Source organism: Microchirus variegatus (assembly GCF_963457635.1).
Source record: "Microchirus variegatus genome assembly, chromosome: 3".
NCBI lineage: Eukaryota > Metazoa > Chordata > Actinopteri > Pleuronectiformes > Soleidae > Microchirus > Microchirus variegatus.
The window spans coordinates 35,581,574-35,598,426 of NC_139804.1; the positions used below are offsets into that span (position 1 = coordinate 35,581,574).

At 42.3% G+C, this 16,853-nt stretch overlaps 1 protein-coding gene across 3 annotated transcripts; it reads left to right on the forward strand.

Moving 5' to 3' along the window:
* Window positions 1-841: 841 nt before the first annotated feature.
* Window positions 842-16,105, forward strand: pak1 (p21 protein (Cdc42/Rac)-activated kinase 1; the record flags this gene model as incomplete). 3 transcript variants are annotated; one of them, XM_083887155.1, is made up of 14 exons in its annotated part: window positions 842-1,034; window positions 3,340-3,434; window positions 4,454-4,601; window positions 5,098-5,151; window positions 6,632-6,804; window positions 7,919-8,204; window positions 9,904-9,967; window positions 10,194-10,242; window positions 11,357-11,469; window positions 12,434-12,551; window positions 12,648-12,747; window positions 14,173-14,369; window positions 15,232-15,369; window positions 16,019-16,105. In XM_083887155.1, 14 exons carry the CDS (start codon window positions 842-844, stop codon window positions 16,103-16,105), a joined length of 1,815 nt encoding a protein of 604 aa, XP_083743281.1. The 3 variants fall into 3 exon arrangements, with proteins under 3 accessions (XP_083743281.1, XP_083743283.1, XP_083743282.1); XM_083887157.1 differs by having other exon boundaries at window positions 5,098-5,135; window positions 6,691-6,804; XM_083887156.1 differs by lacking the exon at window positions 5,098-5,151 and having other exon boundaries at window positions 4,454-4,633; window positions 6,691-6,804.
* Between the last annotated feature and the right edge of the window lie 748 nt (window positions 16,106-16,853).

Consider the following 16,853-nt stretch of genomic DNA (forward strand, 5'->3'; position numbering starts at 1 on the left):
CAGAAAAAAAATTACTCTGAAAAACAGAAAAAAAATGACTCAGAAAAACAGAAAAAAAAATTACTCAGAAAAACAGAAAAAAATTAGACAGAAAAACAGGGAAAAAAAATATTAGTCAGAAAAACAGAAAAAAAAAATATTCAAAAAATCTAACCGAAAATTAATTAGTGAGAAAAACAGGATTTTTTCAAGTGAATGCAATACGCTTCCGTATGATATAATCTCATCGTGTCTGAAATAATATTTCAGATGCATTTGAAGACTTTGGGATCCTGTGCTGACGGAGCTTGAGAAACTGAAATACAGGATCATTAGGGATAATGAGATAGAAAATGTATATCTTCTTCTTGGCTGAAACAAATATATCGGATGATAGGAATGGGATGATGCACGATTTTGTTGCACATCTCGATAAAAAGCACTCGAATAATTGGCAATTGGTGAATAATAATGATCATGATTGTGAGTGGGGAACATTTTTAAACATTAAAAATGTCGTCTATCAACTGTGTATCTTCTTTGTTGGACTTACACAGAGTAAAATGAAAAGAAAAATAATTCTGGAAGCACAGAAGACTGTTAAATTTGAGAGGCCGACAGGATTTGTACATGGATGTAGGCTTGAAATAAATAAATGTGTGGTTTTGTCAACTGATTCATTAGAATCTTCTGAGGGTTTTTAAATCCAAAACATAATTTTGATGGAATCACTTGTTACATTAGACTTAATAATGCATTAAAAATAGCTCTTAGCAGTGTGGCTTTTCATATTGAAGATGTGACTTGTCACCTGTGATTTCTTGCGTTTGCGCAGGAGCAGCCGGCTGCAGCTACGCTAAAGATGTCCGATAATGGGGAGGTCGAGGACAAGCCCCCAGCTCCACCCATGAGAAACACCAGCACCATGATCGGCTCCTGCAACAAGGACCCCGCCCCCCTCAACCACAGCTCCAAGCCTCTGCCGCCGAACCCAGAGGACAAGAAGAAGAAGGACCGCTCGATCCGATTCATCCTGACAGGAGGAGGAGACAAGAGTGAGCGCTGATTGATGCCTGTGTGACGCAGTGTAAACTGTGTGAAATCAGTGATTTTATATCATAATACGTCGTTGCTGCTGCCTTCGTCAGTAAAACAGTTAAATATGTTATAACTTATCAAACAAGGCACAGCATCATAAAGAAACCCCACTGATTTTCTCTCTGAACTAGTGACAGGTTTACAAATTGACACAAACTTCAGTTCCCAGTTATATAAGGCTCTCTAAAGGTGAGATGGAACAAACAAAATAGATTTTTACTTGAAAAAAAAAAACCTTAACTATTCCTATAATTCCTATGCATACATTATTTTAAACACACCTTCTGTCTGTGCCTCTAATGGCAGTGAATTCTGCTGCAGAGCATCTAAGAACAGCTTTGACACAATAAGGCCACAGTAAACTATTTTATGCTGCTCTAATTCACCGAGTGAGGCTTTAAAATAGATACAGGCGAAGTGAGGATATTTAAAATGAGTCCGTTGACTCCTGATCGTGGATCATTTATCCGTCACTCTTTGATAAAACCTGTAGAAACGATGGCTTGATGGTAAAATCAAGTGCACTTGAATAAAAACAACACTTTCATAAGAACCGCAAACTAGTCCAATTTAGTCCAAATATTAGCTTGCAACAGCAGTGAAGTGTAGACATAAAAAAGGCCTGAATCATAAGCCTCCTCCATCAAGGCCATTCAGTCTGAAACCAGATCAGTCAGACAGTCAGACAGACAGACAGACAGACAGACAGACAGACAGACAATACATGCTACAAAGCAAGCAAAGCAGGTGACATTAGTCACACACTGTCTAGCTTCCTTTCATTGGATTTACTGGTGATAACTAATAGATCCTTAGCCCTTGAGTGCTTGTTGTCAAATCCCTAATAGCGGCTGACATTTGGCCCTGACCTTTGACCTTTGACCTCAGCAGCTGCACCATTTGAAGTTCAAACGGGGATGGATGCTGCTGGAGCATCATGAATTAAATGTGGCAGGAAAATAACAGCATAGTGTTTTTTTTTTTAGTTTTTAATGGATAATGCACATGAGAAACAAACGTCAGTGTTCTTTAACCCTGTGTCTTTAAATTGGTTGATTTTCCTCCTGCTTCTTATGTCAAATCATTCATTTAAAGGAAAGTCCCAGATACTACTCGATACATCATATAATCCTTAACGGATAAACAGAAATAGATGAAGCTCATGTTTAGCGCGTATGAGCTAACTATTAAGCTCTACTGCGGGACTTTTATTGCCCCCTGAGGAATTTTGACAAATGACCAAACATCACACTTTACTGGAGCGATAGCAGCTGTTGTTCCTCCTCCTCGTCTCCATCAGTCGGGATGTAAAACGGGTGTAGCGCGTGAATGTGCTAACCACGACGGCAAACCACGCGGCCCATGTAACCGACCATTGTTAATTTTTAAGAGTTACGCACTGCAGCTTTAACTTGATGATGAAAACAACATGAAGTGACTGACTCGTCACACCAGTGCTCATACAGAGTTTAAGGAACCAGCGCTGTGAACACAGCTCTGTTTTATGTCCCGTATCACATGGCTGGCCTACTTTAGACAATGCGTACACGCATGTGCTCACACGCACACGTACAGTCTCTGCTGTGAGGCCGACTCTGCATATAGAAGCCATTCTACGGCCAGACAATTGCATACATTCAGGAGGGGATGCATCACTGGCTTGTAGGTATTTGTTGACTGCTGTTTAGATTTCAGAATCTGAATCCATGACCAGGTCTTCACTCCCCAATAAGCCCTTTAAGGATGTGAGGACCAGCTTAAACAGTCCTCGCTTTGCCAAAAGGACCTCACTTATATACGATTTTTGGTCCTCACAAAGCCACAAATACACAATCGCACACACTGCTCATGATGCATGAGGTTGCTTGTGCTGCATCACTGCTAGTTGCCTCAGGAGCTTCTGCTCTTATGATTTCCCTGAGGATCACCTGGCATCATGTCCAGCATATGGTGTATCATTTGTTGTTTTTCTGTCCTTTTTCGTCTCACTTTCTTCTTCTTTTTTTTCTTGCTTATACTTCCTAAATATTCTTAATGTTTCCCTCAAGCTTTCCCTCTCCATCTTCTTCCGGAATTTCTTCTTCTTTTCCTTCCGACTATTCGTCTTGGTATATCTTTGTTCCTTATTTTACAGTTGCATTCATACACTTTGTTTTTGTTATCGATGCCTTAAAAAGCCATTTTTACCTCAGAAGATCCTCTGACAAAATGTATTTTTTGTGTATTCAGTCTCATGTTGATTTGTTTTCTTTCTTGTTTCAGCCTATAAGAAAAAGGAACGGCCAGAGATTTCACTGCCCTCTGATTTCGAGCACACCATCCATGTTGGCTTTGACGCTGTTACCGGGGAGTTTACTGTAAGTTTGTGTGTTGTGGGCCTGTCACTTTTGGCCCCTCACAAATATGTATGTACACACACACACACATACAATAACTCTCCAGCTGAAAGAGTCTAGTGCAGGGGTCTGCAACCTGCGGCTCTGGAGCCACATGTGGCTCTTCAGCCACTCTGCAGTGGCTCCTTGTAGCTTTAGGATCAAGACGACAAATAAAAGTCTTTTAATATCTTGTGCATCATCCGACGTCGACGTAAAATGCAATATTATAAGTACACGTTTGGATGTGTCCTGTCCATCTTTGGATCCACATACCGTTTTCTCCAACATGAACGACATACAATCCAAATATTTGCTTTATTTATTTCAAAGTGGGTTCATTTTAATTTCATTAATTTGCCACAAACAATGAAACAATGGAAGAACCAGGTCTACGTCAATATGTGTTTTGTTTTTGCTCCACTTTGTAAGAGGTTGGGTATAAACTTGTATATAATTTGTCTGCATAAAAACCTTTATACGTGTTATTATCTTTTTTATCTTTATTTTTTGCGGCTCCAAATGAATTTTATCTGGGTGGAGGCGACAAAAATGGCTCTTTTCATCCTAAAGGTTGCAGACCCCTGGTCTAGTGAGTTGGTGAAACAAGGCGTCTTTGTTTAAAATGCTAAATTAAAAAGGCTCATTATGTGTTTGTGTGTATAAAACACTCAGACGTACACACTGGCATGCACTACTGAGCGTGGGTCCCCGATAAACACAGCAGCTCCTCTCTCTTTTGTAATCTGGGACATAGTTCCTGGGTGTTCACACACACACACACACACAAACATTTGTCGTTTTTACTCAAATCATTCTTACCTAAATCAAAGCTTTGTATAGAGGTTCAACATTCAGGAAAAACACTGAGTGAGAGAGGAGGAAGTGGAGGAGTGAGTGTGACAGTCGGGTCGAAAGAGCGAGAAAAAAAAAAGATGTGACCCAATTATGTGACCAAATATGACAAGACTGCATGTGTGTGTGTGTGTGTGTGTGTGTAGGGCATGCCAGAGCAGTGGGCCCGCCTCCTGCAGACGTCCAACATCACTAAGCTGGAGCAGAAGAAGAACCCTCAGGCCGTTCTCGATGTTTTAAAGTTCTACGACTCGAAGGAAACTGCAAACAGCCAGAAGTACATGAGCTTCACAGGTACACAAAATATTCAAGACACACATGGTGATGTACGTGAGATGAAATGAGGTTGTTACAAATAATACCAGGAAAAGTTGTTATTTATTATTAAAAGTGAGGTTACTCATCACTTAAAGCTTGGGTGTATAAGTAGCTTGGGATACAGTTTTGCCAGGAATTAGACTATTTATTGGCATCAACTTGGCATCTTGATTGCAATCAAAAAATCCTTACTAATCTTTTAAAAAAAGTTTTTTTTATCCAACATTGTCACATTGTACAGTTTACCAATCTTACCTTTAAAAAAAAAAGTGGGTTTATTTATTGTTGTGGTTGACCTGAATGCAGTTATTTTTTGCCATTTTTTTTTACCACTTAACTCACAAAATCTTACCTTATTGACAGATAAGAGTGAAACATCTTCAATGTTTGCCGAGGCTCTATCTCGATTTTCCTCTTCAGACATTTTTGTTAATCGTTTTTTACGTAATTCTTTCATCATTTTTCTCTGCAGATAAGAATGCAGACGCCTTCAGCTCCTCCACCACAACGGTAAGATCGTCTCTCAGTCACATACATTTTTGTTTGCTCTACATTTTTTCTTTGAGAGTAATTTAAAGGGAATTAACACATTTCTATGAAGTAATGAAGTTATGAAATAATTTCAGATGAGGTGCACGATGTGCGCCTGATATTTTTTGACTAAATAACAAATTTGTCTCATTTTCAATTTTCTTGAATCTTTTCCACTCACATAATTTAGTGTAAATCAGATTTAAATCCACTTGTGTGCTTTGTATTTAAGGACCCAGACATGCACACAATAGGAAAACAGTTAAATGCACAACTAAATAATACATTTAAATAATTATGAATAAGACTTCCTTGAGTCTAAAATGAACAATATACTATTTATTTGTTTTAAGTGGGACTAAGAATAAAAGTAGTGCTGGGCGCGCTGACGGCAGTTAACGGCATCAACGTTGACGCACGACTCGTTTCCATGACGACTGAATGTAAAAAGACACGCGTGACATCATGTTATTATGTGACTCCGGATTGTTAAAATGAGTCTTTAAGTAACGCTAAACTTTAAAAAACAGAGTCGCACACACGCAGTACACTTTTTGTTTAATCAACAGACCGCTCCAGTTCGACTTTAGGCGCGCTAGCGGCGCTAAACGAGCTAACGCAGTTAACGGAGCTAACTGGTAAACGGTGCCCGGACTCCGGTGTCGCGGCACGTAAACACGATGTCAGTCGGTCAGTCGTCATGGAAACCCGTCATGCGTTAGCGTGCATTGACCTATTTCCCAGCAAGTAAAACTCAGGTGCTGACATAAGTAATGTCAGGAAACTTTTATCCAATCAGAAGCCTGAATTCTACAAAGGAATTCAAGAGGTTAGGCTGTGTGTGTGTGTTTGTTTGTGTGTGTGTGTGTGTGTGTCTCTCTCTCTCTCTCACACACAAACACACACACGCATACAATCTCAGTATTTTGTGTTTTATTTATTTTTTGGCAAAGTGACAGAAAATGTGCTTTAAAACAAAATATAAAGGTGGAGGAAGAACAGATAATGAAGATGATGGCACTCCTCTAGATATACTTGTCCTCTCCCCCTCTCTCTCCCTCCCTCCCTCCCTCCCTCCCTCCCTCCCCCTCTGCATTGTGAATCAGCATCTTTTCCACCTTTCACCATTTCACCGTCACTGCAGTTCGGCCACCAGTCGAGCCGATAGCAGACTCTCAGGAGGAGGGACACGGGAAAGAAGAAAAGAGGGGATGGAAGATAAATGTTACCGGGGGCATTAGAAGCCAGACATGAGTGGAAGATTTTAAAGATTAGCAGTGATGATGAGAGGGGGAAAACGTAGAGTTGGTCGGAAAGACGAGAGAGTGAGGAAACAAAGAAGGGAGCGTCAAGTTGGAGGAAAGATGAGTGGAGAGGAAGAAGGAAAAAGAGACTTCTGCGCGTGGTGACGCGATGAAGCTGTAGAGGAAGTGGCAGTCGCAGACGCAGTACGATGGGTCTCGGGTCGTTGTTAGCTCGCGTTACGACGATGTCACTGAGGCTCCGCCCTCTTTCCCCATGTGACATCACGCAGAACGCCAAGGCCGTGTCGGAGACGCCCGCCGTAGCGACCGTATCCGAAGAGGAGGACGAAGACGAAGCTGAGCCACCGCCGGTGATTGCCCCCCGACCGGAACACACCAAATCAGTAAGGAAGCACACGCATGTGCACATATACACTCATATACACTCATATACAAACATATACACACATATACACTCATACACTCATATACACACATATACACACATATACACACATATACACTCATATACACACATATACACACATATACACACATATACACTCGTATACACACATATGCATACACTGCTGCTTCTCTGTGACACAGGTTAGTGGTTTAGACACTGCTTTTATAGTGATGTATCTATTTCATCTGACAAGAATTTTGTCTTTAAACATTCAGAGAAAATGCTTTTGATTGCCGTGTAACGATTCAAGAAACAACAAACAATTCAGTAATCTTCAAACAGGATTTTGCACGTTTATGCTGAAAAACACTTAAATAGTAGATAATCATCATAGTTGAAGATTAATTTAGACATTTTCTCAGCCCTTAAACTCTTCATGTCTGACCCATGTGACCTGCTTCACTTTAGGACTGCAAGATTATGGATTAATCAATTATCAAATGAATCTCCACTTTTCTGTTAACTGATTCGTGTCTTTTAGTGCTTTTTAAATAAACACAAATCACTAGTGGATTCATCGAGAAAACAAATCAGACAATGAAAATAACCCTACATAAAGGTGCATGATGTAATAAATCTAAAGAAACTGGCCATAAAATCCTCCTAATATGTCACAGAGACTCAAGAATAATATTCATATAACAAACCAACAACAACAGTACAGACCAAATATTTGCATACATTTTTTTTTTTGCAGACTGCAAATCATGTTTATGTTTTGAAATCATGTTTTGGCATGTGGCGCCACCTACCGCCGTCTACTAATCATTGCAGTCAGTAGAGTTTCCAGTCTCCGAAAACGAAACCTAAAAGACCTCGGTATTTTGAATTTGAGTGTAGTAACCGTTTTTGGCCACATTCTTACATATGGCGCCTTTAAGTAAGAAAACATGATTGTCAAATGGAGAAAAGAAAAGCAAATAAACACATTTCTGTTATCTATCAGAAACGGGAAGTGTTTTTAACAGGAACATTTAAATACTGAGACCCTGCAGACGGTGTTTTTGTCAGCAGAAAAGAAACATGTTTTATTTTTTTTTCTATCTCAGATATACACTCGCTCAGTGATCGAGCCCCTCCCTCCTCCCCCGTCAACCAAAGATGCTGCGACTTCGCCCATCAACCCACCGACAGCTGCAGGAGCCTCCGCCACAGCCACCGCTACTGCTGCTGCTGCAGCCGCCGTCACCCCCGTCACCCCCGCCATGTCTACAGACGGAGCCCCCCCCAGCAGCCCTCCCAGTGCAAGCCCCGCCCCCGGACCCTCCGTACCTCAGCCCCTGGACAAAACCAGGAAGAAGAAGATGTCGGACGAGGAGATTCTGGAGAAACTACGTAAGGCGACATTTATCCTCTCCTGACCATTAGAAATCACACTACTGATAGTTCAGACCACATGATTATAAGTATGGCCAAAAGTATGAAGACAGAAACTTCTTGTATACCTTACTTTGTGTACTTTTTCAGGGGCCTGATTTACACATTTTAGAAGCAGTGTTCTGCCAGTTTCCTGTTTCAGTGCGTCAGAGGACAACAGAACGTCCATACAGTTTCACTTTATTATTATTCTCTCAGCTGCTCCCTATTTTTACAGCATCTCTAACCCTGGATTTCCACTGGACGCGGAACGGCCGCGGAACGGCAGCGGCGCGGTCGCCGTTGCAAATCGCTTCCATTCTAATCAATGAGAGCATTTCCACCAGACGCGCTGCAGAGCGTCTCAGCAGCGTCCCAGAAGTGGCTCGCCGCGCCGCAGCGCTATCGATAGGAAACGGTTCTATTTTTTCCGTTGCCGCTGCGGAACCTCGTAAATTTCAACGAAGCAGATCGCACAAGACAGGAAGTCCGACGCAGAATCAAAGTAAAACATTTCCGCCCCCCTTTCAAAATAAAACACAATACGCAGGTCATACAGCCCTGTCACAACTTCACATCAACATTACGTCGTGACCGCTGCTACCAGGTAAACAGTCAATTAATCAGAGTGTCTCGGAGTCATAATGTACGACGAGAGACTGATTGTTGAAGTGGAGAAACATAAAATCATTTATGACACCAGATCAACAGTTCTTCCACGTCGGAGAATGAAATAAGCTGTTGTTGTTGTTTCCTTTATACACACAGTCTATTGCGGGATCTCGCGAACTCGCGGCCGTTCGAGATTATCGCGCGATCTTCCGTGAATACCGCCGGCTCCCGCGGCTCCGCGCTGCTGCCGTAACGCGCCCGGTGGGGATTGCCTGCCGGGCAGAGGACGAAGCAGAACCGCGCCGCGGCCGTTCCGTGGCCGTTCCGCGTCCAGTGGAAATCCGGGGTGATCAGAATCACATTGATTATAAAAGATGATTAGAAATGATGAAAGTCTGTCCAAACACCCATAAAACAAACCTCCTCCACAAACTGAACTAACATGGTTGTCGTGTGATTGTCGCCCGTGATTAAAGCCTGTATATTTTTTGAACCATGCAACACGCCTGTCCAGATGTGTTCAGGTCTCCCTCTTCTGGTAAGACCAGGATCCTGCCTGTCTGTCTGTCCGTCTCTCTGATTGACAGGCCTGATATTCACTGTCTCCGCCCCCCTGTGTCCAGTCCTCACGTTTTTGATTGATCGTCCTCTTTCCATTGTCCAGTCTCTTGCGGGTTCCAGAGTGACTCCAGGTTCCGTCCTGATCACTGTCCCAATGTGGATTCAGAGAACAGAACAGAAGATTTCTTCTCCTTCTTTCTTTCTCTCTCTTCAGTCTCATCCCTTGTTCCCTCCCTCTGTCTTCTTCCAGCATGCTGCGTTGACCCGAGTGTGATGAGTAGTAGAATTAGAATGGATAGAAAAGTCACACAACTCTTCTATCCATTCAAAATTCAATGTTTCAGTTAAATAAACATACACTTGTAATTCTGCTGTGGATTACAGAGCAACATTGACCTTTTTTTTTTTTTTAACCCTCTTCCAAATCCCCATTCACTTCCATTTGTATTGATCAGCAGTTAAATTAGCTTTTGCTTCTGTGTTTGTTTGTTTGTCTTTGACTCAGGAACGATTGTAAGTGTTGGAGACCCAAAGAAGAAATATACACGCTTCGAGAAGATCGGACAGGGGTAAGTCATAAGTCCACCGTGACTCGATGGTCCCTTTTTAAGTGGTTTAAATTAGTTTTTCTTGTCCTCACTGGTAGCCATGTTTTCACTGAGCATGTACCTGCCTGTCGTCTGTGACTTCTTGGCACAGGGAGCAGTCGGCTTTGTGTAACACTGATGTTGATTCAACAAATAATTGAAGGCATGTAGCTTCTGTTGACCTGGGGGCTCTCGTGTTTGTTTTCAGGGCGTCTGGGACTGTGTACACAGCCATAGACATCGCTACAGGACAAGAGGTTAGCGGTGATTTTTCTATTTCTTCTTTCACACAGATGCCTTTATTTACATTTTCCTTAACAGTATTAAAAATATTGATCAGTAACAACAAATGTACGACGCCTACACTGGCTTTAATTTCAGCTGAAAGCCAGGTGTTCATTTTCTCTGTTGAGTGGTTAATCTGCACATTTTGAGAGAGAAAGGCAACTTCCCTGTTAAAGCGGAACTAGACCGGAAGTTCCTATTAGCGCTGTTTTTTTGGTGTGTATCTGCGTCATTACCTTGTTTATGAAGCCCTGACGGTTCGAAACAAACAGTTCAGCCATTGCGGAGAACGTTGTGTTTTATTGTAATCTCGGGGCTCAACGAGATCACTGAAAATCCCGTAATAGTTACGTAAGCAGCGGTTCTCCTGAACAACCGATCGTCCTGCTCCGGGCACTAGTCCGGGCACATCCGGTTGCGTACATTGAACCGTAGAAGAAGAATAACGTCCGTTGTGGAGGTGTTTCACGAGCAACAGTGTCTTCTGACTCTGGGTCTGACTCCGGTTTAAAGTCATAAAAGGGACTGCGGCGGGGAGTCGTGAAGAAGCTATTTTTAAACACTGTTAAAACAATGTTTTGAATAATGAGGAGCAGTGCATCCACCGTTCCAGAGGGGGGCGCTGCGCTTCTGAGAACGAGTGTGCTAGATAGTACTGGCCAATCACAAGACTCTGTCTCCTGGGGGTGAAAGTTCACTCTGAAATCTTGCAGCAGAAAAACAGCGTCAGAAAAGAGGATTTCTCTCGGCTCGTTTACAGAAACTAGGAGGTTTTTGACCATAAAAACAAGTTAATATATGTAAGTAGACCTCCATAACTAACATTTATGTGCAACAGGACCACTCTATGTCACCTTTAAGTTTTAGGGAGCTGAGCTCATCAGTTTTGTTAATCCCGTGTGCTCAGTATTTTAATATTGCCTAATATACTTTCTCTTCCTCTGGATTAAGATCATTCCAACCATTCTTGACTGGATCTGTTTTCACTTCCTCATTTCACTTTACACGCTTTTGTTGTGGCATCATCTTTCTGTCCTTGTCCTAGTCGTTCAGAGTCTTAACTACTACTGTTATCTTTCTTTTCAGGTTGCCATTAAACAGATGAACCTGCAGCAGCAGCCCAAGAAGGAACTGATCATCAATGAGATTCTGGTGATGAGGGAAAATAAAAACCCAAACATAGTCAACTACCTGGACAGGTTAGACTCGCACACACAAAACATGCGTGTACTTACAAAAAAATTAAAAAAATAAATCATTGTTTGCATGCTATAGGTGAAGATGTCATAGTGTTTGGTAGGGATGTGAATCTTTGGGTGGCTCACGATTCGATTCTGATTCTTCGGGTCACGATTCGATTCAAAATCGATTCTCCATTCAAAAATGTATACAATGCATAGTGTGTTAAGGCAAATTGTGGAATCAAAACAATAGTTTGTATGAGATAATGTGATAATGTGATCACACAAAGGCAAACTTAAGACAAAAGTTAACATTTATTCGTTCAAAACAAAAAAACTTACTTACTGTACAAAAAAATAACTTTAGCATAAATAAAAGCTTAGCTTTTAAGACTAGCTGCCCTTTTTCTCCTAGAAGTTACAAAAATAAACTGTACACAAATAACACAAACTGGTGTTTTGTGTGGTTTTTCAAAACTTAAAAAAAAAAAAAAAAAAATGTTTGAAGTTTATGAATCGATTCAGAATCGTTGATGATTAGAATCGCGATTCCTATGTGATTCCTTAGTGTTTGGTGACAAACATAGTTCATGTGTGGTTAATCAGAGTGTGTCACGTTTTTGTTAAACTATGAGAGGTTATCAAGTTCACTGTTGCTGTTGTTGCCACAGCAACCCCTGGGCAACATCCCAGAATGGGTTGGGTGGGGGTAGCCGCTGTGTCTGGTTGCCCCAGTTACCCGTTTGTCTCAAGAGACATTGAGAGGCACATGAAGGACTGGTGATAACTTTGTCATCACCATGGAAACAACATTTCCACTGTCACTGATTTACTGCCGGTTTCCTCATTCATCCACTGAACTTTTTTGTTTTTGTTTTCACGGGGTCATCTACATCCAACAAGAGCCATTTCCATAAAAATCCCCATTTTCACAGAAAAACAGTCGTCGTTATCTCAACGCGTCTCTCTGTGTTTTCCACAGTTACCTGGTGGGCGACGAGCTGTGGGTGGTGATGGAGTACCTGGCCGGGGGTTCATTGACTGACGTTGTCACAGAAACCTGCATGGACGAAGCCCAGATAGCTGCTGTGTGTCGAGAGGTAAACGACATGAGACATTTATTCGTTTCAAAACAAGTAAACGTTAAAAAAATAAACACCACAATAACCTCTCTGTCTTTCTCTCTTTCTCCTCAGTGTCTCCAGGCGTTGGAGTTCCTTCACTCAAACCAGGTCATCCATCGAGACATCAAGAGTGACAACATCCTGCTGGGCATGGATGGTTCCGTCAAACTCAGTCAGTCCACAGCAGCAGACACTCTTATTGCTTATTTGTCGTTTCTTCATTTTTTTGGTGTACAGCTACTTGTAACAGCACAACACTTTGAGGATTGTTGTTGTTGTAGTTTCTCTTTTTGACCAGCAGGGGGACTCTCTGAATCAAGCACATAACATCAAGGGCAGGGCTTAGGTGTTTCTTGGAACAGTTTAAAAGCATTTAAAAATGTGGTGATACTGGCCCACAATAATGGTAATAATCATGCTACCACAATTCTGCGGTAATGGCTATATTTCAAGACAATCCTATAATAATATTTCAACATAATAATAATAATAATAATAACTGAAAAAGACAAAACACAGTTGTCATGTTACCCTTGATGAGTTCCATGATGAGCATCCACTGGTTGGACTCATTAAATCAAAATATACATATTATATTGCTAATATTGGGGATGAGATACTGACTTTTAGACTTTGTAGATTTTTTCACACCATGTTGAGGTTCTCTTCTTGGGGCACTTTTTAAAATATGTTAAAATCACATCAATCCATCCATTTTCTACCGCTTATCCGGGGCCGGGTCACAGGGGGCAGCAGTCTAAGAAGGGACGCCCAGACCTCCCTCTCGCAGGACACTTCCTCCAGCTCTTCCGGGGGGACCCCTAGGCGTTCCCAGGCCAGCCGGGCGACGTAGTCACTCCAGCGTGTCCTGGGTCTTCCTCTGGGTCTCCTCCCGGTGGGACATGCCCGGCACACCTCCCGAGGGAGGCGTCCAGGGGGCATCCGATACAGATGCCCGAGCCACCTCAGCTGGCTCCTCTCGATGTGGAGGAGCAGCGGCTCTACTCAGAGCTCCTCACCCTATCTCTAAGGGAGCGCTCCGCCACCCTGCGGAGAAAACTCATTTCAGCCGCTTGTATCCGGGATCTTGTTCTGTCGGTCATAACCCAAAGTTCATGACCATAGGTGAGGGTAGGAACGTAGATTGACCGGTAAATCGAGAGCTTTGCCTTTCGGCTCAGCTCCTTCTTCACCACAACGGACCGATACAACGACCGCATTACTGCGGCCGCTGCACCGATCCGCCTGTCAATCTCACGCTCCATCCTTCCCTCACTCGTGAACAAGACCCCAAGATACTTAAACTCCTCCACCTGAGGCAGGATCTCTCCACTGACTCGGAGGGACGAAGGTGGCGCATCCTAAGATATTAAAACATGATTAATTACACATGAGGAACAGTTTTGAATATGCATGTTTTCAGGAGTGATTTGAAGGCAGACACTAGATTCTGTACAGTCTATGAATTGTTTAGGGGAGGGATTTCCTGATGTATTTTTAAAATAACACACTTATAGATAAAAATGGACTGTTTTCATTGTTCTGACTCTTTTGTCACCTCTCCTCCTCCTCCTCCTCCTCCTCCTCCTCCTTCTAGCCGACTTTGGGTTCTGCGCCCAGATCACGCCAGAGCAGAGTAAACGCAGCACCATGGTCGGGACTCCGTACTGGATGGCACCGGAGGTTGTGACCCGTAAAGCCTACGGTCCCAAAGTGGACATCTGGTCACTTGGCATCATGGCCATAGAGATGGTGGAGGGGGAGCCGCCGTACCTGAATGAAAACCCACTCAGGGTGAGGATTTGTGTTTTATTGGAAAAAATAAATCTAAAGTTTACTCGCTCACAAAACAAGACATTTTTAGTTTAAAAGCTCAAGGCGTGATGTCTTGGACTGAATAATAAGTATATCCTAATTGCAACTCATCACTGGCATTATTCAAACCACCACTAGATGGCACCATAGCTAAATATTTAGTAAAATCCCATTTTCACTCAACTGATTATCACACAGCTTCATGATCTTCACGTCAGTGGGTGACTTTGTGATGTTTAACCGCTTGTGAGCCACGTGTTAAGAAACGGCGTGTTGATTTATAATATATTATAAAGGAAAAAGGCAAAAGAAGAGTAATAAACTTGCCCGTTTTTATTCTCCAGACTGAGATTGATGTGATTACTTGGAGAAATTGAGATGTGGTTCTTTTATTTTTGTTTTGCTGTCGCCTCTATGAGGATATAAGATTGTTCCTTAATGTGTATTTCTTTGTTTTTGTCAGTAACTTCTGTCTGGATGATTACAAAAGACAATACAGTGTCTTTTGAACATCCCACAAAGTCATATACTGAAAAGGCACCAGAGGATAATTCTCTTTGACTAATCTGTTTAATGGGAAAATGAGTCAACTCACTTCAGTCAAGAGTCACTCACTAGTTTCTGCTCTTATTCAATTTAAAGATAAATTATGGAACATAGGCGTGGACACCAGCGTGATTGACAGCCAATAGGAGCCTATATAATGTCTGGTTGCCATTTAAGCTTCATTTTAATGTCCTTTGTCAATCAAATGTCAATAAAATAAAATGCTAGGTTTTGGCATGGTTCTTTATGCTTCACACAACGTCGTCTAACGTACCGATGATGTGTCTTTGTCTAGGCCTTGTATCTCATAGCAACCAATGGTACGCCAGAGCTGCAGAACCCAGAGAAACTGTCCACGATATTCAGAGACTTCCTGAATCGATGTCTGGAGATGGACGTGGAGAAGAGAGGCTCGGCTAAAGAACTATTGCAGGTACTGCGGTGTGTGTGTGTGTGTGTGTGAGCTAGTGATAATATTGATAGAGCTTCATGAAAGGATAAGATAAGATAGTCCTTTATTCGTCCCGCAGTGGGGAAATTTCCAGTGTTACAGCAGCAAGACAATAAAGATAAGGATAATAAATAATAAACATGCATTACCAAAAAGAGATAGAATATATAAAGTACAATATATAAATATATTAACACTGACTATAAAAATTAGGTTTAAAAATAGAATGTAGAATGTACATTATAACCGGTCTGCAGAATATACACAGTATGCACATGGTATTTACAGTGTACGGAAACAAGACTCAGGTATTAAATAAGGATATTAAATAAGGATATGGATATTGCACTGATGAGAAAACTATAGTATAAAAAAAAAATAGAGAAAGAAAACATAGAGATACGACTGACAAAGACTTTTTCACACAGTGGGAGTAAAAAAAATCCCTAATTTTCAGGATAACACTGATTCTTATTTGACATAAAGTCTAAAACTGTACTTTTCTCTCCCTCTCTTATCACCTCTTCCTCCCCCTTGTCTCTCCCCCTCCTCCTCCTCCTCCTCCTCCTTTAACATCTGCTCCTCACCTTTCCGCACTGCTCCACACTCTCTCTTATCCTTCTCCTCTCAGCATCAATTTCTGAAGATGGCAAAACCTCTCTCCAGTCTCACTCCTCTCATTGTGGCTGCGAAAGAGGCCGCCAAGAACAATCGCTAGATCTCTCTCTCTCTCCCCCTCTCTCTCTCCATCTTTCTCCCTTCCCTCTCTTTTTCTGACAGTGTCTTTTTTCGGGAGGCGGTGGAGGCCGCAGACCGGATGACTCGTCCAGTCTTTCACTCCCACCGTTTTTCTTTTTGTCTTTTGTTAACTGCACTGACTGCTCCTCCTTCACCCTGTGACCTTTGACCCCAGTGCTCGTCCTCCCTCATACCTGACCCCCCGCCCCCCCCCCCTCCCCCACATCCCCATTACCCTCACAGGGAGAAAGAAGGGTGGTTTTATTCCTGTAAGCTCTTTTTCAACACTCCGCTGGACTCGCACAGAAGGATGGGAACTAAGTGAGTGACATCATCAGTTGATCTGTGATCAAGTGATGTCGTTGCATCACCGCCAACCCCCCCCCCCCCCCCACACCCCCTCAGTCGGTACGAACTACCTGACATATACGGTAGACAGAGTGTTTCAATAGAGCCCACAGACTCATGGGAGTTTTTTATTATTATTATTATTAGTGTTTGTTTGTTTTCTATGTTGTCTACAAAATCCCCGGACCACAACAGCCAATTTAGCGCCCTCTGCTGCAGACTGTGTGTGTGTGTGTGTGTGTGTGTCTGTGTGTGTGTGTCACTGGGTGATGCTGGGACATTAAATAAGTCGATTGTCGCGTTGATTAGCGCGTGTCGCAGCAGAGGTTTTCTTTGTCGTGTCTGAAGTGTGACGTCGCGAGCTACAGAATATTAATATG